We start from the raw sequence: 24,070 nt of genomic DNA on the forward strand, positions 1-24,070 counted from the left end.
AAAATTTAAATCATATGCCAATTATATACTATGCTGAGAGTAATCTCCTAATTTTAGTATTGATATGTTGTTAAAAAATTTATTTTTATTGATGCCGGATTTTCGTACAACGCTAAGACGTTAAACTAAATATTTCTCTACCGCCGCGAATACTCCAGGACGCAACAAGGATATTGGCTTTGCTTGTCGTATTTCTGCTGAATGATAGTGATTTAAAAAAAAAAAAAAAAAAAACTTTAAAAAGCTTAAAAAAACACACAAATAAACTTAAAATGCGTAATTGCCCACCTGAGCTCTTCCTAGGTCCGTTCCTATAATAAGTGGTGCATTAAATTTTATTTTTTAAAAATATTTTTTATAAGTACAAAAGGCCAAATTTACACTCATTATTCAGCTCGTACGTGCCACTAAAAAAGACGAGTAAATAACAAATTCTTAATACACACGTTTATTTTAATTTAAATTATTTCTAAATCCAAAACCTAAGTTATAAAAATTATAACTAATATTAACATGAGAATATCATAATGAAAAATTACATTAATTCAATTATGACATAAACATATTTAAATGATTAGTATAATATGGAAAATTTTAATATCCAATAAATTACTTCAACTTATCTCTCTACCAAATAATTACTCCAAACAAAAACTAAAATTTTTAATTTTAAAATATTTCTAATTATCTCTCTACTTAACATAATCTCAATTATTTTGAAACTAACACTTATTAAGGATTTAATCTCAAAATTCATTCGAACTAACATACATATAACTTCAAAATAATTAAAAATTATTACAACTAATATATAAAATTTAAAATAAATTTTTAAAAATTTACCTCTTTCCAAACACATGTAAAATTAACTCAAAAATTTACTTAAACATACACTAACTTCAAAATATAATGAGCATTGCATAATAACCAACTATGAAAATTTCAAAAAAATTTAGTATCCAACCTTCATCTTCTCCATCCCAAAATAACAAAAAAAACACGTATATTTATCGCACAAATTGCCACTTTAAATATATAATTTAACCCTAAATCACATATCTACAAAATATTAAAACATTCACATCCTAAATGTAGAAATCTATACTTATCACAAACAAATTTTGAAATTTATTGAACAAAACAAAGAGATTTACATAAAAATTTAGAGAAACAGTCCGCAAAGCATAAATCTTTACTTCCTTAAGCAAAATAAACACTAATGAACATATATTTAACCTAATTAACATAAAATGCATAAATAAAAACTTACCTTACCTAATGCCAACGAAGAACCGAAGCTGTTATGAAAATGGCGAAGAGGGAGAGGAGTGGATCACGAAAGGGAAAGGCAGAAATTTATCTAAAGCTAAGTCGTCCGGTTAACGGGCGACTTATAAGTCGCCCATTAAATGAGCGACTAACTTTAAATCATCTAATTGCCACATCATCTACCACGTCGTTCTTTGTATTAGACCTAAGTCGCCTTTCAAACGAGTAATTTTGCCTATTTTTAAATTCCTTCAGCACCATGCTTAATCTTATAGTTAACTCACTAGTTATGCCTACTTTAAAAATTTGTGAAACAACAATTATAAAATGCCAAAGAAAAGGGCAAATGCAATGTTTCCTTCCCTTTTTTTTTTGGCACGTTGCTTGAGGACAGACTCCTTTCTGCCACAACAAACTTTTTTTTTTTCACATGGGTGGCAGAGATTCCTTTTTCTCTTTACCTTAAAGCTATGAGGAAGTGGAGAGGCTGTGAAATTGGGCAAATTAATAGGTCGGACATCTAATTAAAACTTGTTACGTAGTATGTGCTTTGAATGTGCATTTAGACTGTGCTTTGATTGAGTCTTAAGTGCACTTTGATTGCACTTCACCTGCGCTTTAACTACACTTTTTTACTGCGCTTTGACTGTACTTTACCTATGTTTTTGACGCTCTTAACTTAAAATAATATTTTATTAGAACTTCCCGTGATCGGACCTAATAATTTATCGTGAAGTTGTATAAGGAAGCTTGGCTGATAAGAGCAGAGATTTGGCCAAACAACAGAACTCGACATCCAGGGGAGTTGCTGACTGAATAGAAGACTGGAGTGATTGCAGGAAGGAATCTAGAGGAAAAGCTGTCACTCCACCAGGAAGGAATCTAGAGGAAAAGCTATCACTCCACTACACTTCATTCACTAAAATGAGGAAGAAGGCGGCGGTGGGCCTCGGCTGTTTGAGCTGCTTGTGGCGTGTAGTTGGATGAATAGTTGGCTGTGATGAGTGGAGGTCAACTGCTGCTATTTCTCGTGAAGTCCAAGATCAACAAGATAAGAGGCCCTCACTACAGTAAGGATCAGTAAGGCTTGGACGGATGGAGAATTGATGTTGTTTATCTATTTAGGAATCTAGTTTTGTTAAAAATTTATCAAGTCAATGCCTACATTGGTGATATTTCACCAACGAATTAACTCCAAAGGATAGGCATTCATTAATTGGCTAAAAATCAACTCGGTATGCATAATTTTCTCAATTTATGTGCATTTTGCCTCAAAACTCGCCTCATTTCATGTGTCGATTTCATGATAAAATTTTGTTTAAACAAACAAATTTGTAGTGCATTTAGGGTATTGACGATGTTCCGGCCGAAAAGACGCATTCCGTTTCACAATTGGACGTCATTTGACCAGCATCGAGACTAAATTTTCTCGAAAAGCATATAGTCGCTTTGGAGCCGTTTTGATTTGCTTGCACAACCTTAATTATACAAATTGGTAATGAATTTAGAGTATTGATGACATTTCGGACACAACGACGAAGTCCGTTTGTCAATCAGACGCCATTTGCGTAGCCCCAAGCGATCTTTTCCTTCAAATTCATGCTTTGCCTCGGGATATGTGTCGACCTCCATGCATATTTTAATTTGAACAAATTAGCTATCATCCGTAGGTATTTAGGATGCTCAAAATGTCATGTCGAAGTTTGTTTTGCGCTCGAAATTTGTTTGGGCAGTGTTGGAGCCTATTATCATCGATATGTGTGTTTGTCTCAAAATTCATTCCAGCAATCTGAATGATCTAATTTGAACATAGAAAGTGTAGTTCTTGAGTGTTCGTGATATTCCGGTCGCAATGGTGAAATCTGTTTTGCGAACATACATCATTTGGACAGTGTTGAGGCTAATTTTTGTCAAAATTTATGTTGTTGCCTCGAGAATTGTGCCACCAATCGGATGACCTAATTTGAATATAGAAAGTGTAGTTTTGAGTATTCGTGATATTTTGGTCGCAATGGTGAATTCTTTTTGCAAACGGACATCATTTGGATGGTGTCAAAGTTGATTTTCCTCAAAAATCGTGTTGTTGCCTCGGGATATGTGTCACCAATCTGAATGATTTAAATTGAGCATAAAAAGTGTAGTTCTTGAGTATTCGTGATATTTCGAAAGCAATGGTGAAATCTGTTTTGCGAACGGACATCATTTGGACAGCATCGAGGCTCATTTTCTTTGAAATTTGTATTGCTGCCTCAGGATCCGTGCCACCAATCTAAATGCTTCAAATTGAATAATCAAAATATAATTTTTAGAGGTTAACAGCGTTCTGGATGCAACAACGAAGTCTATTCATAGATCCGACATCATTTGATCGGCATAGTGCTTTAATTTTGGGTGTCGGACATCCTTTGTAATCGATCTGATCTGATTCGATTGCGAGGGGCCTCGACCTAGTAGAATTTGATGTTCTGATCGCAATGCAACTATCCGTTTGGTATTTGGAGGTCATTTAACCCTTTAAGTGGTGCGTCACACCAACCCACGTGCTGCTTGATTTATCATTCTCGTCCTTTTTTGCGTGTAGCTTGAGTGGCAGGGGTCAACACCTTGTAACTTTTTAACTTCAACAAACTTTTCCATTTGGAAATATATAGCCACCTTAGTTGCTTAAACTTTGATATTTTTCAAAGAAAAGAAATTATCATAACACACCAATAACTTTACACTTCTCCCATTCTTAGAAACTCTTTGATAGCATTACAAAATTTTCATCAATTGTATGCTTCTTGGTTTTCTACATATCTCCAAAAACATAGAAAATATCACAAAGAACAATGAAAAATCTCTAGGGTAAGCCTAAAGGTTTTAATGAAATTTGGTTAATAAATGTGCCACACATTTGTTAGATAAAAAAAAAGAACAATATAGATACAATAAGTTCAAAATTAGCTAGGTTGTGTTAAAGATATTTATTCTCGTAGTCCTCTTGATTACGTGGGAGATACCTAGGAATCATGAAACTAATATATACCAAACATCACATCACATGGGCTAAATTAATCAAGTCATATTACTATCATGACGGAATTTAACAAGTCTCCACCAACTGAATCAAATCACCTAAAGAGTAATTTGACAAGGCGCATCTTTATTTGACAAATGAACTTCACATTTATTAGTTATTATAGCCATTACAGAAGAATTCCCCAACTATCTCCTCAATAATTCAAGCATGAAGGCTATTTGCTCAACTAATAAAATCGTTGATGGAAGTCACCTAAGCATGCAAAAAACTACTTGCCATCTCATAGTGAAGTCATCAAGACTTCATCTGAGAAGATTTATTCTCAAATAATACATCCATCACATGGAGCTTATCAAAAGCTTTCTATGAAAATTTGATAGCTACAAACAACTGGGTGTATTTTGGTTACATCAAATAGTTATTAGATACTATTATATTATTGTATTTGTATGTAATTATTTTTGTAGCACTAAATCTTATTATAGACTCAACCCTAAAAATCTAAGCTAGGGTTATAGATTTCTACTTCGAAAGCAAGACGAAAATGTCATCCTTTCGCATCCGGGCTGATTCATGACGTGGACAAGCCAATGCAAGTCTTTTTTTTTACTTTTAAGCCAATTAAGGCGAACACATACGCAAGTTTGCTTACAACCTAAAAGACCTAATTGATAATAAAAGCTCTCAACGAATAGGTCAAAATGAGTTGTGTGTCGAAGCAATAGTCAACAGCTAAAGTTTAAAAAGGATTTAGATACTCTGATTATCACGCAAGCTTGATAATAAAGTCATGAAATATTAATTAAACGGCTGAGATTGCTTCAGCTGAGATTGCTTCAGCTGAGATTGCTTGATTTAAAATTATATTTTAAAAAATAAAATAAATTTAATTTCAGCTATTCAAAATGAATTGAATTGCTCAAATCTTTAAGCTTTGATACGCACTTATCATGATAATTAAATAGAATTGGCTATACAATCTTAAGCGCTACATGACAAGTGGAAGTTAGCTTCTGAATTTTCGTTAAAAAAAAAAAAATCTGTGAAATCTACCAGAGCTCAAAATCCTCAATGAATATAATCACCTCAATAGAATACATTTTTGAAAAGCTATGATGCACAGACACGGACACGGCGACACGGACACGGACACGGGACATGTTAGTTATTGAAAATATAGGACACGGGTTGGACACGTTATTATAGTTTTTATATTTAAAAAATAGTGTATAAAAATTAAATAAGTATAATTTTAAAAATAATTTAAAAATAATAAATCATTTAACTAGAATTTGTGCTTAATATGATTAGTATTATGATGTCGAGAGTCAGGCGTCGATATCGTTTATCAGTCATCGATAGAGGAGATGAAAATACCTTCACTGCCAAAAAGAAATTAAAATGAGAATATTCGATGATTGGGTATTAAGTGCGGACGTTGATTTGGTGTTGTGGATAGGAAATAAGAAATTTATTTTAAATCCCGCCAAATACAAGAAATTATATTTAAAAAAATTCATAAAATATTTAAGATACGCGTGTCCAATTTGTATTTAATATTTATTAATCGGACACATTTTCGGCGTGTCCGACACGTGTCGGAGGAGTGTCGGGCGAGTGTCGTGTCAGACACGGTGTCGGACACTGCACGCCTCTTTGAGGAGAAGTGTCGGTGCATCATAGTTGAAGAGTATCTATCCCACACTTTGATCCAAGTATTAATGATATATGTTGAAAAGAGAACTTATTCAATGAATCATATCATAATCATTCTGCAAATCCATGAAATAAAATTACACAATCCAACATACTAAACCTAAATCATAATCGATAAAACAAAATACAATCCATCCACAAGTAACAATCACATATTAACCAAGTAGCTTAATTTTCTTCTATTTGTATCACAGAATGACAGAATGTAATGGGGTTTTGTTATACAATGCACTTACATAGTGGGATAAAGAATTGATGTTGTTGATATTGTTATATCACAAAGTGAAATAGCGATATTGCACGGCCAAACAGGTCTTCCTCTAGCATAAGAAAACTACTGTAAGTTGCAGCTCATTCCATCCTAACAATGGATGGACTGGAGATTTTCACAAAAGGAGAACTATTGCTTGATTTGAATAGCATAGATTCATCTTCACTAGGCAAAGGAGTCAACACAAGCTGGGTATCATCAATATTTTTCTTCAAGTAAAACTTACCCTCAATTGCATCATAGGAGTCAGCTGTCCTAACCTCCTGAACTAAAGAGCATGGGCAACAACAAAGCCACTGAAAGCAGTCAGTTATATCAGGCTTATCACAGCAGAAATTGTTTGAAGGAAGGTTAAATCTCTTCCTCATCTTAATCCTCCAGAAACCACCATACAACAAACCAAAGATACAAAGCACAAATCCTGTGATACCCAACGCTTCTCGAACTGCTTCGTTATCAATATTGACTGCTGCCAAGTTGAATATGAAGAAAGGAGCAAGGCAAAATAAAAGGAAAGTTGCAGTGTGAACATACATGTTGCCAAAACCGAGCCGATCCATATTCCATCCAAACACACAGCAGCTACAGAATAATGAGAGGTAAGCTAAACAAACATAATCCCAGAAATCAAAGAGTCCCCCAATCCATTGCGGTGCGGTTTCGGCGACTCTACCGTCTTCTAACATTAAAGAGTTTCTCTTTTCAGGAGAGAAGGTAATCTGACTTGGTGACTCTTGATCAGTTTCTGTTGCATATTCTCTACTGAGAGGACTAAGAATGATGTATAAGCTTGCAATAGCTGCTGCACCGAATGCAATTGAAATGAGTATACCAACTCCAACAGCCGGTCGTTTCGATCTGGGGTAGCCTAAATTGATAGCACACAAAGCATACTGGGCAAAACAATTCAGATGGAGAAGGACAACCACAACAGAAATATGCATCCTCTCATTAGGCTTCTGCATTCCATTTTTGCAATATATTGTTCTTAGCATCGGAACATCCTTTGTTTTCCAGCGGAACAAAAGTGCAAGATGATAGAATCGCTTTGGATGTTGATAAAGACACATAAGAGTAAATAGAGCATTCAAGATTTGATTACTGACTTCAAACCATGTGTCTCGTTGGGATTTCTCTGGTAAAGCATCGTTCAGCATTCCAGTCATAACCAGAAAGAGGATAGCACCAGAAATAGCAACACAACTAAACCAAATAAAAAGAGCCATGTTCATAGGATCATTTATCCAGGTCTTGCACATAAACCGCAAACTATCCCAGTTTATTTTCCTAATGAAGGAAATATGAAAACGTTTGGAGGGACTAGAATTTTTTGAAGGAACTGAACCAGAATCTTTTTTTGTTTGATCCCAGAACCTCCAAGAATTTGAATAAGAAGAAAAACCATTGAACGAGCTGAACTTCAAAAACTTATTTCCTGGATGTTTACCATTTAAAACTTCCCGCTGCAATGTAATATTGCAAAGAGTTATTTGATCCGTTGCGTTATAACCTTTTGGTGTCGTCGTTCCTTGTTCTGCTTGATTTTGTGTAATGGATTTCTCATTTCCAGCTGAATCCATTTTGTTAAGCAGCAACGTAGATCCTAAAAGACTATTCAAAATGTTTAGAATTCTATTTCAGTTCCATGTGAAATTAGAAAAATCTTTTTTCTTGATAGTTCCATTTTATTTTTCCTACACATGAGGCGGATTTCTCAGAATAGAATTTCTCACGAATGTTTTGGTATGCCGAAGATGAAGTACAATCCTTTTGGATACTATTATCAAGTATTTGTGATAATAGCTAGCATAGCTATCAAGCCAAAAATCAAACCTGCCGAATGAGGAATGCATAGTTAAATAAGGCAATCATAATTTCTGTGCTGAATATGAAGATCATTAGGCAAAAGCATAGGAGATAAGCACTCAACCCCTGGCCTGATGCCACAATAGGCCCAAATGTTCAATTCGTAGAATTCAAAGGCATAACTCATGGATCCACCACAACAACAACATCAAGTCTTTATCCCACTGTGGGTTCAGCTACATGAATCCTTTTTATATATTGTATCAAGTTAAAAGTTAAATTCTCATTTAAATCTATTAAAAAAAAAGTCATTTCTAATATTTTATACCAAGTCTTTTTAGGTCTACATCTACCTTTCTTAACATAAGTCAAATCTAATACATCTACTTTCCTAACCGGATCATCGGAAGGCCGCCGTTTTATGTGACCAAACCATCTAAGGCAACTCTCTTTAATCTTATGTTTCACTAGAGCTACTCCAATCTTTTCACGTATATGTTCATTTCGGATCCTGTCTCTAAGAGTAAACTAGAGCAAGTTCAAGATTTCAGACACCAAAACAAGAATTTCAATGTATACAAGTTCATTTCAAGTTATACATAATAAAACAAAGATAACAATATATAGTATTAAATTGAGCTATAGCAAGAAACTACAAAAGATTTGTGCCAGGAAAAATGATAAACTAGAGCAATAGGAAAGAAGCATTAATCAGATAACCGCCAAATATGATAACATTACTATTTATACATGCTAGATAATAAAGATTTTCCACCTATAAGTACATATTTTTTCTTGAGATATACAGAATAGGAACTATATACAAGTTCAAGATTTTACGAATAATCCAAATTAGATTTTCTACACATATAGGTACAAGTTCATTTCACGCTATAGATAGCAGACGTATAGCAACTTACTAAATTTTAAAAAAATAAACTAATAAATAAATTAAAAAAAATATTCATACAAAAATAAGGGAAAAACTGCAGATATTTTCAACATCTTCAAAGATTTTCTAAGTTGTATATCTTCACAACCTGTATCAAGATTAATAACGCAGATATTAGCAGATAATTTATTAGTTGGCTATTCATTGTCAAATTGAAGGAGATCAAACATAAAGGATACCTATTTATAATTGTGCCTTCGAGATTTTTTGATTTCCCCAATTATATTCTGCCATACTTGTGTTCATAATTAACTTGGAAAATCATATATATTTTCAATCGTAAACAATCATAAGAAAGCTAACATATACAAAATTATCACCATCATCATAGTCTTATAACAATTATTTGAGGTTTGTGTTATAAATCCTCATTTATCATTCATTTATAATGAGTATTATTAATTATTATGAGATATTAAACATATTTTTCACAAATCATTTTGAACAACTTCAATCCTTGTAATCTTAAGTCTATTCATTTTACTTCTTTTTTTTTATTTATATAATTCATTTTTTGTGGGCTCCGAAAATTTGGCCCCGGCCTCTGCCCGACTGATACTTTTCTTTTCTTGGGCGAGGGAGTTTTAATGGAATAAGTTCCGGGTAAGGCTAGTCATCAATCAGATATTAATCAGATACTAATCAGAGATTTTGGGAAGGCATATAGGTTTGTAGAAAAGACACTAATCAGAGATTTCGCCCTCATTTTGTGAGAACATCATGATGTGAGTTCTAATTTCCTATAGGTGCAAGCCCCCATAGTTAATTACACCTCCGGATCACGAGAGAGAACTTTCGATTAAGGCTAGTCATCAATCAGATACGCAGAAATACATGGTATCTGACATATAGTAGCAGCCTAGATTTGGATTTAAAAATTTGAAGATCTGGGATGAGAAATTTGGGAAATTTTGATATTTAAAATTAGAAATTTTACCACCTTGCACTTAAAGCGGATGGTGGGGGAATGGATGAAGGACCCGATCAAGATCCCATAGTTCTGTCATCCCGAGCCATCGTGATCCCTGGTCTACTTAGTCAGGGGAGGTAGTCGACCCAACCTGATAGAAGGATCCTTGTCAGCAACCATGGGTTGCTTCATCCAAGGGTACCTTGTAGACCTAGGATGAATGTTTGTCTAACGGGACTAATTTAATTCCATCTTAGCTAACAAAGGGCTTTGTGCCTTATCGATCATATCTTATTGATTCATATCTCAAGGATTTGATGTCACTAAGGAACGTATTGGCTCTGACCATAACCAATATTTCGTTGTACCATTTTGCGGCAAAACCACTCGGTTTAGAGTGCCCTGGGTCATAACCGTTTATCCTGTGGTGCCATTTGGAGGCAAAATCACCTGTTAGAGGACACGTACCACGTCTTTAATGGCAAGAGATTATTTGACAATGGATCATAGTGATATTTTTGACTAGTCATTAGTTCTATGTGAGCTAAAGTAAATTATAATTTATCCACCCGATAAACTGTTGCGGATGGTGGATGAATTTTGTTTTAAGTTATTTGATGGATAGATTTCAATTTTTTTTTAATATCTGAAACTTTGGGATTTTTGGAGATTTTGAATTTTGGTGAGCATTTGGGTGAAATTTGAAAGTATTTGTGAACCCCTCCGGTTGAGATAAATATTCAACAAGGCCATCATCAAGTGTTTGGGGTCATTTCTATTTGTAGTTTAAACCTTGTCGACCCGACCAAGCTGTTGACTGAGGATCGAGTTTATCATAGGTTTTGTGTCTTTATTAGTATGAATATATTAAAACAAATATATCGGTTGCCACAACTTATCTTTATTTGATGGCTCGAATCCTGTCGACTTCTATTGATCCGCATAGAAGGATCGGGTTCGAACTTAAATTCACTTATTCACCCGCGCAGCATCCCTATACAACATGTGTGTACCTATAACACGCTCGCCTGGGTCCCATGCGGGTGTGTGATTATATTTACTCCTTTTGTATACCTATGTGTATACAAACTATAGTGCATGTGCGGGCATTTTGAAATATTTAAAAAGGTCTTCTATGACAGCTTGTAGAAATTTGCATTTTATGTAGTCACTTCGTACTTTACTTGTAAACAACATCTTAGGTGTAGAACAAATCTCCTACAATAGCTCATAGGAGCTCATTTGTCGCATTCTTTATGCATTTCACTATGATTTTGGCCCTCACGATACCTCCCCTACTACTATAGGTATGTATTCATTCATAGAGCAGAATTGACTACAGGATAATGCATTTACTGAAATCTTTCTGCATCTACCCATAAGTGGCATGTGGTACGTGCATCTATCTTTGTAGAGAGCTATTGCATATTTTTTTAATGCCACTCATAGGCATTTGCATTTGCATTTGATGTGATTATGTTGTATTTTGTTCTTGGATAGTATATCGAATGCATGGGATCTTCTACAGTATTTCGTAGGAGTTCATATACTTGCTACTATATTGCCCTTGTTTGTATGTGATATGCGACATATATTGTAGTTCATTACATGTTCATCATGTTTCACTTATGAATATCCCCTTCACTTTCATCACTTGCAATCTCAGATGCATTTGCTTATGTTTTGATGCTGAATCACAGTTGACTACGAAGACATTATAACATACATGCTTATTGTTGCGGATCTGTTTTCATGATTTATGATTTTGATAATAGCAAACACTCTTATTGCAAATACTCTTATTTCTCTACGACTGTCTTATTTACTGACATTGCAGGTCCACAAGATCATACTGTAATTTGAAACAAGCTCAAGATTCGGTAGACTAGGTCCGAGTCAATTTGTAACCCTTTTCCTTTCTTGAGTCTATTATATGTGGTGTAGCTCCTAATACTTTGTAACTTGGAAGATTCTCTGACTGTTCCCTAATGTTTACTGTTTTTGGTAACATCGTCCAGGACGATATAATCATCCTGGACGATCGGTTCAAAAGCATAAACCCTGATTAGGGCATCCTCATTAAAGCAGCTGTCATTATGCAAAAATATCATCCTGGACGATTTTGTATCGGTCAGGACGATAGGCTCAAAACAGAAAGAATCTGCCGCCAGATCTATTTAGGAATTACTTATTTTTAGAATTCGTTTAGGGGCTCGTCCAGGACTATAAAATATCGTCCAGGATGATCCAGGACAATTTTTTTCAAAATTAATCTGGCATTTAAGGAAAGCAATTATGACTTGATTGGATGATCAAATCGTCCTGGACGATCATAAGATCGTCCGGGACGATACGCTGGATGATTGGATATTGAACAGCTCTTTTTCAGGGCAATGTTCAGGACGATATTCCACGATTTGTTTTGATCATCCAGGACGATATATTATAGTCCTGGACGATATGAACAAATTTCTTCTGATCATCTCAAATCGTCCCGACTAATTAGGCTTATTTTGTACTGATCGTACAGAGCGATATTATTATCGTCCTGGACGATAAAGTCGGCATGCATTAATGAGCTCGTTTTGAGATCTTCTATTTAAGCTATGACATGACACTTGGTAACTGTCTTTGGCAGCCATTGTAGCTTCGTTCTTTCGGGGGAAACTTGAAGAGAGAGCTTGAAAGGGAGTGAGGAAAGGGTGGAATTTGAGAGAGGGAGAAGATCCTGTGAGGGGGGACTCAAGGGAGTGTGGAGGAGGTTCCACACGGTTGCTTCGGCAAGCTCGCACCTGAATACCATCGTGGTCCCTGGTCTACTTAGTCAGCGGAGGTAGTCGACCCAACCTGATAGAAGGATCCTTGTCAGCAACCATGGGTTGCTTCATCCAAGGGTACCTTGTAGACATAGGATGAATGTTTTTCTAACGGGACAAATTTAAATCCACTTTAGCTAACAAAGGGCTTTGTGCCTTATCGATCATATCTTATTGATTCATATCTCAAGGATTTGATATCACTAAGGAACGTATTGGCTCTGACCATAACCGGTATTTCGTGGTGCCATTTAGCGGCAAAACCACTCGGTTCAGAGTGCCCCGGGTCATAACCGTTTATCCTGCGGTGCCAATTGGAGGCAAAATCGCGGGTTAGAGGACACATACCACGTCCTTAATGGCAGGAGATTATTTGAGAATTAATCCTAATGATATTTTTGACTAGGCATTAGTTCTATGTGAGCTAAAATAAATTATAATTTATCCACCCGATAAACTGTTGTGGATGGTGGATGAATTTTGCTTTAAGTTATTTGATGGATAGATTCCTTTTTAAAAAAAATATCTGAAACTTTGGTATTTTTGGAGATTTTAAATTTTGGTGAGCATTTAGGTGAAATTTGAAAGTATTTGAGAACCCCTCCGGTTGAAATAAATATTCAACACGGCCATCATCGAGTGTTTGGGGTCATTTCTATTTATAGTTTGAACCTTGTCGACCCGACCAAGCTGTTGACTGAGGATCAAGGTGCCTTTATTAGTGAATTCTCTTGATTATAGGTCTTGAAGGCTTAATATGAATGTATTAAAACAAATATATCGGTTACCACAACTATATCTTTATTTAATGGCTCGAATCTTGTCGACTTCTATTGATCCGCATAGAATGATCGGGTTCGAACTTGAATTCACTTATTCACCCCCACAGCATCCCTATACGTCATATGTGTACCCATAACACGCTCACCTGAGTCCCATGCGGGTGGTGTATGATTATATTTACTCCTTTTGTATACTTATGTGTATACAAACTATAGTGCATTTGCGGGCATTTTGGAATATTTAAAAAGGTCTTCTATGACAACTTGTAGAAATTTGCATTTTATGTAGTCACTCCGTGCTTTACTTGTAAACAACATCTTCCGTGTAGAACAAATCTCCTACAATAGCTCATAGGAACTTGCATTTGTCGCATTCTTTATACATTTCACTATGATTTTGGCCCTCATGATACCTCCCCTACTACTGTAGGTAGATGTATTCATTCATAAATCAGAATTGACTACAGGATACTGCATTTACTGAAATCTTTCTGCATCTACCCATAAGTGGCATGTGGCATGTGCATCTATCTTTGTAGAGAGCTATTGCAGATTTTTTTAATGCCACTCATAGGCATTTGCATTTGATGTGATTGTGTTGTATTTTGTTCTTGGATAGTATATCGAATGCATAAGGATCTTCTACAGTATTTCGTAGGAGCTCCTATACTTGCTAGCATATTGTCCTTGTTTGTATGTGATATGTGACATATATTGTAGTTCATTACATGTTCATCATGTTTAACTAATGAATATCCCCTTCACTTTCATCACTTGCAATCTCGGATGCATTTGCTTATGTTTTGATGCTGAGTGACAGTTGACGATGGAGATATTATAACATACATGCTTATCACCTTCCATCATCTGTGTACTATATGTCTCTTAGATTTTTAATTACCATCCATAAATACTTTGCATGTATTTATGATAAGCTTTTTATAACTGCTTATAAATAGCACTGTAAGTATATGTATGCATTCATTATCACCACTTACAAATGTTTAGTATACTCATAAATGGTTGAGTGGCATTGAGTTGAAGTATTAGTCCACCCGTTGGTTGCTATTGATGATGATCCAATTCTCCTTCATGGCGGCTTCTTACGTTTGCTTATGGGCATGATGTACTTTTCATATACATGCTAATTGTGTATCTTTTATTATTACCTCCAAGTAGCTCTTTGTGGGTAATACAACTTCATCACGCTGCTAGTTGATTCATGATGGGGGTAATGACCTCGGTATTATCGTCACTTGAAAATTTGTATTTCAGTTAACGTATCCTCCCATAATCAAATTATACTTGAAAGCTCCTTATCCTCCAAGATGGATTGCAAAGTGTACATACACATGATGAACTTAACATTATTGATCATTAACATTTATCAACTGGTTGAAGCGACGATTGAAGGTTTTACATTGTCACTTATGCACATGTCACTACATTCTCCGTTTGCTCCTTATTGATGATTGCTTGCAAGTTTGTTTTGGAGCTTTAGTCATTATAAGTATCGTGTTCAAATTTATGCATTATCCAACCTCTCTTACACTTGGACTTGGAAGCTTCTAGTTCCATCAATGACATTATTACACTTGAATGGTTAGGATTCTCTTCTCAAATATTTAGATTTTGATCACTTATTAGTTAAACCAAAGTCTAGTCCCAATTATGTCCTTGCTTGAGTTCAAGTAGCAAGCTCAAGTTATATGTTCAAATCCACAAGTTCAGTTCATGTTCAAGTACAAGTCTTCTGCGGTCCAAGTCAAATCTTTGCTCAAGTTCAAATGTTCAAGTCATGCTTAATATGCAAATTAAGCCCATCTTGAGTTCAGGTCCATTTGTGTTCAAGTCTTAGTTCCTCGATACCACTACGTACATGCTCGGTACCGAGCCAGTACCGCTCGGTGTCGAGCGATACATGCTTGGTACCGCTCAGAATTTTTCCATACAAACAACTTACGAACTTTAAAAATAAGCAGAACTTCAAAATTACTCTTACAATAAAATTTTGTTCCAGGGGCGCTACGCCCGAAAACCCCGCAGGGCCCCCTTGGACCCGGCAAACCGGTATATTATTGTATTCATGTTGTCTTATTATTGGTAGTACAAATAATTGTTAAAATCTGTCCTATTATTGATTTTGTGTTGTGATTTTTTTGCTTGTGAATAAATAAAAATCTTGTATATATCAGTAATTTAATGTTGATTATTTATTTCTATAAATTATTAGCATGATTAGTGGCACAAGAAGGAAAGATCCTGCATTAAAATATAGAATTCAAGTTAAAATGTCAGGCGAAGGTGCAAAGAATGGATATGTTTACATGAAATATAATTTATGTGAGAAATGCATAACTGGTGGCGTCAAGAGGTTGAATGATCATCTAGCCTGCACTCATGTTAATGTGGGACCATGTGCAAAAGTACCAGATGAGATGAAAAATGAATATACAAATTATTTAATGAAATTTGTCACCACAAAGGAGGTCACACAAAGAAATATGAAAGAAATAATAGAAAACTCTTCTTACTATGGATCACATCACGAAGGTTCCAGTAGTGGAAGCCATCTAGTTTCTTCTAACCAAGGCACTCGAGGTCCCATGAATAGATTTATAATAAATATTGATGACGAGGAAAACATAAACACTTAGGATCTTCAGCCTCCTACTGCTACAAAATAACTCAGGAACAGAATTTGTTTGGATATCGCCAGATTCATCTATGAAAATGGGATTCCATTTAATATTGTTAGGAGTCCGTTATTGATCAATATGTTACAAGCTATGGAAGAGGACTACAACATCCAAGCATGTATGAACTGAGGACTTGGATGCTGAATGAGGAGGTCAAGAAAATTTCAAAAATGGTAGATGATGTTAAGAAGACTTTGATTGAGACAGGAGTCACAATAATGTCAAATGATTTGTCAAATATTCGACATAGAAGTATTATTAATTTCTTGGTCAAGAATCCATATGGAACAATTTTTTAAGATCAGTGGATGCATCAAGTTTTATAAAGGATGCACAATTATTGTTTGAAATGTTGGATCAAGTTATTGAAGAAGTGGGTAATGCTTTAGTCGTACAAGTTGTTACTGATAATGCAAGTGCATATAAAGCTGAAAGGAGAATGTTAATAAAGAAGAGGCCTCACCTTTACTAGACTCCTTGTGTTGCACATTGCATTGATTTAATGCTTGATAGGTTGGGACAATTGCCTCAGCATAAATCAGCCCTATTGAAGGCCAAATTCATTAGTAAATTCATATACAATCATTATTGGGTACTCAATTTGATGAGAAAATTCACTGACAAGGAAATTATTAGACATGCTGTTATGAGATTTGTTACTGCATATTTAACATTATAGAGATTCAAGGAGTTATTGAAACCTTTAGAAGCTATGTTTGCTTCTGAAGAATGAGATAAAAGTTCATGGGAAAAAAAACAAGAAGGAAAATAGGTAAACAAATTTGTTATGAAAGATGATTCATTCTTTCGTAGTACAAATTATGCTTTAAAGACAAGAGCACCATTAGTTAAGGTGCTTAGAATGGTTGATGGAGATAGGGCCCCGGCTGTGAAATTTATTTATGAAGCAATGAATAGTGCTAAAGAAGATATTGCAAAAGATTTGAGAGGTCAAGAAAGTGTCTATAAAGAAATATATGATATTATAGATAAAAAGTGAGATCGTCAATTACACCAACACTTACATGCTGCTGCATACTATTTAAATCCTCAATTTCATTATGATAAAGACTTTCATATTGATAAAATAATAAAAACTGATTTGTATGCATGTATGGAAAGACTAATTTCTGAAGAAGACTACCTCAAAGTGAATGATCAACTTGAGAAATTTCATTTGAAGAAGGGAATGTTTGGATTTATAGCAGCACAAGCATGCTACAAAACACAATCTCTTGCTATGTTTATAATTTATATATTTATAATTTTAATTTTAATATTTATGTTCAAGTATTCTATTTCAATCAATATTCATAAAATACTATTCATTTTCATGTAGAACGTTTGTGGAATCAGTTTTGAGATGTTCCCGAATTGAAAGCTAAGAATAAAGGAAAAATATTATAGATGAAGAAGAGTTTAAGAATGACTTTGACATTAATTATGAAGATTCTTCTGAAGACAATCAAAGTGATGATGAGCATGCATTGGGTCTTGATCCTAAAGAGTTTTATTTTTAAGTGAGTTTATTTTAAATCTTCTTTTCCAATATTATACTAATATTATCTTAGAATAAATCATCAAATTCAATTTTGACATAATATTTTATTATTTTTTGTCATTATTTATAATTTTAAATTATTTTATTTTTATCAATTTTTTAAGCTTACGCCTCGATCCGCCTTGAGGCTTACACCTCGCCTTGCTTAGCCAAAATGTCTTGATTCCCGATTTCCTTTTTCAAAACATTGTTTAATATAATTAATTATTAATTAATCATATATTAATTATAATTAATTAAATCTAATTATGATTAATTATTTTTAATTAGAAATAATTATTATTAATCATTAATTAATCATAATTATTAAATTTAATTATGTTTAGATATCTTTAATTATAATTAATGATCAATTAATCATGTATTAATTATAATTAATTAAATCTAATTATGATTAATTATTTTTAATTAGAAATAATTATTATTAATCATTAATTAATCATAATTATTAAATTTAATTATGTTTAGATATCTTTAATTATAATTAATGATCAATTAATCATGTATTAATTATAATTAATTAAATCTAATTATTATTGATTTTAATTATTATTATATTATAAATCAATTGTTATTAGTTATTTTAATTATAATTAATTTTAAAAAGGTGACTCCTCTCTTATCTCGGTGTGCGTGACGCGCCGATTAACCACATATACATATTTTTCTTAGCGTGGTAGGAGGGAATCCGATGCGACACCTACGACGACGTAGGTAAGTAGCTCTCAGACTTAAAATATTGTCCTCGACGCGTGTGACGTGCCAGTTAACAACCTATAAATGCTTTTCTTAGCGTGGTAGGAGGGAATCCGGTGCGACACCTGCAATGAGGCAGGTAAGCAGCTCTCAGACCCAAAATTTTGTCCTATGTATGTGACGAGTCAATCAACCACCTATAGACACTTTTTTTTAGCATGGTAGGAGGGAACCTGGTGCGACACATGCGACGAGAAAGGTAGGCCATGTACAAGCTTTTCTTAGCATGGTGGAGACAACTTTGAGTACCCGTAAGCACCTTAGTGCCTGTGGGGAAACCACTGTACTTTTTTAAGCAGGTGCCACTGGAGCCCAATACATATTTTTTTGCGTGGTGGAATTAAAGACTACGACCACGGTGTCTAAGGAAACCTACCATATACGCTTTTTTTAGCATAAAGGAAAGGCCCAGACTCCCCTATATTTCCCCCAAACGGGGATATGCTAGGATGCTGCTGAATTTTAAACTGAAATATACAAAACTTAAACAACAAAAAAACTCCACTTAAGCAGCAATACAGAGGACCTGTACTTAAACAGAAATGCACAGAACTTGAACCAAATGTGCAGAGGACTTGTACGAATAACAAAGAACATGACTTGAACTGAACTATAAAAGATTGAACATTGAACTCTAAAATGCACAATCAATTAAAAGTTTAATCTTAAAATACAGTTCAAGCCATTCAAATATAAACATACAAGCAAGGGACTTGTTTCAAATAGAACACCAAGCAATGATCAATAATGACCAAGGAAGATATGTATTATACTTATAAGGAAATATAACAATCCCCTATAATCGATGTCAAACAAATGCACTGACTTTTAGCAAGTAGAAGAGTTTAACAAGTAATGAAGGCAATGACCTGACCAAGATACGAATGCAACAATTCTTTCAGTTCATATAACTAATGATATCAAATCAAGTTTAAATAAAGCCAGTCCACTGTAAAGAGTGTAAATACCTTTTTTATGCAACAATGAAGAACTTGAGACACAAGCAGTAACGCCTATTGATTGAAAAAGGCGACACTGGCAATTAATAGTAGAAGGCCCATCACTGCAAACAAATACATCAAATCACCTGTAAATGGTGAAGGTGAACATGATGTAGATACAATAAACTCCTACAAGAGTCCCTATGCAGTCAAATACAGTGTACTTATAAGCAACATCAATCAACTGAAGAATACACAGGAGTCTCCTACTTGCATCGACGAGAGCCTCAATACAAATAACAGTTAGCCTATAGATTGAGATGGCAACCCTAAAAATTGATAAATAGATGACATGTTATGCAAACAACAATCCTCTTATAGATTGAAATGGAGGCACCTAAAATTAACAGGGGAAACCTATCGTGCGTACAATAAATCACATCAAGACAAGAGATATTGAATACAGTGATGCTTTGCAATCAACACCAACAATTTGTATACAACTTGCTACTGTCAACAAGTGTATAAAAATCACCTGGGAATGATGAAGGTGGATATGATGTAGGACCAATGGCTCTTCTACAAGTACGTCAAGGAGATTGTAGAGAACATAATCATTCCTTGTGAGCAAGGATGGATGATATGACGCATTTGTAGATAACAACAGCAGGTATATCGTAAGTACAGTGAACCCCCTTGTGGACACAAATACACAAAACCTCTAAAAATAACCTTGGGAGATATATTGCGTACAGTAATCCATCCACGAATGATGACAAATATTTGAGCAAATTCGAACTAAACATCCTGGTGTTCTAAAGTTTCTTCTTTGCCTTTTGTCTGAGATAAAACATCTATGACCTCTATAGGTCTTAGAAGTGCAAATGATCTTCGAAGTTTGACTTTGCACCATAATATACCATGTACACTGATAGTGCTACGGTAACGCCTCTGCTGATGCTGTTCAACCAAGTAATACAAGAACCTACTGATTTCATGGACAAAATCCTCCCCTAAGAAGAACAACTCCTGTAAGAATGGAAGAGATGTTTGAGCAAATTCGAACTAAACTTCCTAGTGTTTCAAAATTCCTTCAAGAAATGTAAATCCCTTTAATACCTCCATAACAATCAGACTATTATTCTTGTTGAAGAAGTCATGAACAACAAGAGCATCGAGATACCTCAACTTATTTTAGAGGCCAACTACTTAACTGTGGAGGTTATATTTTATAGAAACCTAAAATATTGTAGATCCTGAAAAGGATTATTTTTAAAGCAACAGCCACTGATTTCAAAGTATAGGGCATCAGTAAGAATGCAATCATCTAATGTTGCAATAATTGATTCTTTATTTAAGCCAACAACAGAAAATGATGGTGTTGACATAATGAAAGAGCTACTTATTAATTCTTATACGAGCCCTAAAAAGACTACCTAGTGAATGAGAAAAGGGAGTTAACATTAGGTCAATAAGCGCCTCATGACAGTCAAATAACAATAGGTACGAGTCACCTGTCAGCAAAGGCATACATAAGCCCCAAAATAGAATGGTGCGTTCAAACGAGTGTTTCCCACACAACTGAGAAGCATGCAAATGCCTCCACACATGCATTATAATATGTATGCACATAGGAATAAAAAAGGGGCAAGTTCAACCATACACCCGCATGGGCCCTGGGGAGCATGTTATGGGTACACACGTGACATCTAGGGATGCTGTGCGGACCAATAAATGAACCACAATTCGAGCATGATCCTTCTATATGAATAGATATGAGTCGACAATGCTCGAATTATCAAATAAGTATACGGTCGGAGTGTCGACCGGAATATCTTTTTTATACGTTCATATAAGATAGGCATCCAACAAAAAAAAATTCAATTAACAAAACCACAAAGCCAGCAACGAACCTGATCATTTATCGACAAATTGACAAAATCCATAAGGTTCAATTCCAAAATTGAAATGATCCCACATACCCCGATGATGGTCTTGTTGATAGAAGATCTCAACTGGAGGGGTCAATTCAAAAACTTCAAATACTCTCAAAACCCAAAAACTAAAATGACAAAAATCCCAAAATCTAAAATATTTAAAATTGAAATAATCCATTAAATGACAAAAAGACAATAGAGCTAATGCTTAATAGAAAATATCACTAAGATAAATTCTCAAATAATTTCCTGCTAGTAAAGACATGGTACGTGTTCTATGAACGACAGTTTTAGCACCAAATGACACTGCAGGATAAACGGTTATGACCCGGGGCCCTCTGAATCGAGTGGTTTTATTGCCAAATGGCACCACTAAATTACGGTTATGACCAGAGCCAATACATTCCTTAGTAGCATCAAATCTTTGAGATATAAATTAATAGGATATAGGGGCTGTTTGGTTGCCTGAAAAAAAACATGTAGTGTAAAGTAAATGCAATATAAAGTAAATGTAGTGTTTTCTGAATACTTTAAGACTATTTGGTTGTCTGCAAAATAAACGCAGCAGAATTGTATCTTTTGTTTGGTTAAGTAGATCTAGAATAAAGTAAAAGTGATTTTTTTGTCATAATTAATTTTGGTATTACAACTAGTGTATTTATAAAAGCAATATATTTATAATAATTAGTATTATTTGGTGTTATAAAATAAAATCAGTGTATTTATTTATTGCACTATCTTATTATAATTTTTTTTTAGATTATAAAATAAAATCAGTGTGATTCTAATTCTACAAATTAGCTGTGATTCTAATTCTACAAATTAGCTGTGATAACTCTCTAGACCTCTCGAGTAAATAATCTCTTCTGATTGTATGACTCGGGTCCTCATTTGCAATTGCATTACCATTATTCATTGTGCTCAGTCCTCCATCAGCAAGAATGCTGCTTTTTGGATTCATTGCAAAAATTCTTATATTTTGCTGCTACAAAACAAGGTGTGATCTTTCTTCTTATTCTATCAGTTTCCTATAATGCAGATGTTGGGTTGGCCTAACAATTGAATAAAAATATTAAAAAAAAGGTAAGAACATTCCAAGCAGACACACAAATTGCAAACTGAAACTTCAAGCAACAATAGATTCCATCATGCGTGTCATGGCAAGTGGTCAAAAGGAAACAGCTTATTAGACAGAAATACAAAATAATTATATTTGCATAAAAGACCAAAGCGGACAGCAAAGCCAAGTGAACGAACTAGAAAATTTACAAAAAAAAAAAAAGTTTGTTGCAAGAAGCGTCAAATTTGAAGCTTTTCCAGGGAAAAAATGTTAAAAACCTTGGTAGTGGGTAACATTTCTTCCAGAGAAAAAGTAGATTTCTTCACTTCGATGGCAGAGACTTCGTCTGAGCTTGAGGGATTGAGAGAGGGAGAACTTATTTTGAAGATAGCAGGTACAAAATTATGAGCACATGCCTTGGATAGATGGTGCCATAGCCATTCTTCAGATAGAGCTTTAGTGTTAGACTTCTTTCATCCCAACATCGCCACAACAAATTATGGAAGTTCCAACGGCTTTCAGCGAGGAGTACCAGTTGCAAGGAGTTCTAACAGGGAGCCAATGGGGGAAGTTTGATGGATATTCCAATATTGAAGTTGCCCAGTTTTCTTCATCTTCCAAGAAGTCGAATATGAAAATGCATAGATGGGAAGATGCGAAGTAAATGAATTAAATCTTTCAAGAGGTCGTCGAGAAGTCGAATGTGAAGAGGCAGTGATGGATAGATGCAAAATATATAAACGAATTAAATCTTCCTAAAAATTAAATGCGAAGAAGCCCGGAGTGAGAAGAATTTACCAAGAAGTTAAACAATCAGAAGAAGTCATAGGCTATGGTAGAAGCAAACAGTCACACCCAAATACCAAGCAGAAGGGAAATTTTGGAATGCGAAAGGCTTAGGCGATGCCAGTTAGAAGAAATGTTATTGAAGTTATAGAAATTGAAGATACCGTAATAAATGGGGAACGAAGGTCTCACCAGTCCGTAAGCGCTTGAAGGGACAGATCTCAGAGGAACACGGGAAGCCGCCGCTTCCACTACTAGAGTAATTGAAGGAAGCAACACAAGTCACAGCTTCCGTCGTCGGGGGCGAAGGACCCTCTACTTGCTTCCTCTTCAACTTTCGTGCGAGGGAATTTCTAACCCGCTCAATTTGAGCGAGTTTTGATGTCGCACGAACAGCCTCTTGTAATCCACGATTGATGCTTCGAAGGACTTCCTTATGTTCCGCTCAAAATCAACCAAACGACGCAATTTAACAAATGCATGTAATTACATTACTTTATCCTCCTAATTCTGCATACCAAACAGCCTCATAATCAATAGGGCACAAAGCCCTCTGCTAGCTAAGGTGGATTCTGTAGGCTCCGAAAATTCGGCCCCGGCTTCCGTCCGCTCGCTTTTCTTTTTCTTCGGCGAGGGAGTTTTAACTGAATATGTTCCGGGGTAAATTTTGGAAGGCATATGGGTTTGTAGATAAGACACTACCCAGAGATTTCGCCCTCATTTTGTGAGGACTTTATGATCTGAGTTCTGGTTTCCTATAGGCGTAAGCCCCTATAGTTAATTACC

At 34.9% G+C, this 24,070-nt stretch overlaps 1 protein-coding gene across 7 annotated transcripts in view; it reads right to left on the reverse strand.

The window, feature by feature from the left end:
- Nucleotides 1-6,208: 6,208 nt before the first annotated feature.
- Nucleotides 6,209-24,070, reverse strand: part of LOC110097727 — a 29,421-nt gene continuing 11,559 nt past the window's right edge. For 2 of the 7 annotated variants that reach the window (XM_020824271.2, XM_020824270.2), the window contains exon 2: nucleotides 6,209-7,889. In XM_020824271.2, coding sequence (XP_020679930.1) covers nucleotides 6,359-7,858 — 1,500 coding nt within the window. In that variant the 5' untranslated portion in view covers nucleotides 7,859-7,889 and the 3' untranslated portion in view covers nucleotides 6,209-6,358. Of the gene's footprint in view, nucleotides 8,112-24,070 lie in introns of all 7 variants that reach the window. The other 5 variants (XM_020824268.2, XM_020824267.2, XM_028693158.1 and 2 more) reach the window with 4 other exon arrangements.

This window comes from Dendrobium catenatum, unplaced genomic scaffold (assembly GCF_001605985.2).
Source record: "Dendrobium catenatum unplaced genomic scaffold, ASM160598v2 fragScaff_scaffold_231, whole genome shotgun sequence".
NCBI lineage: Eukaryota > Viridiplantae > Streptophyta > Magnoliopsida > Asparagales > Orchidaceae > Dendrobium > Dendrobium catenatum.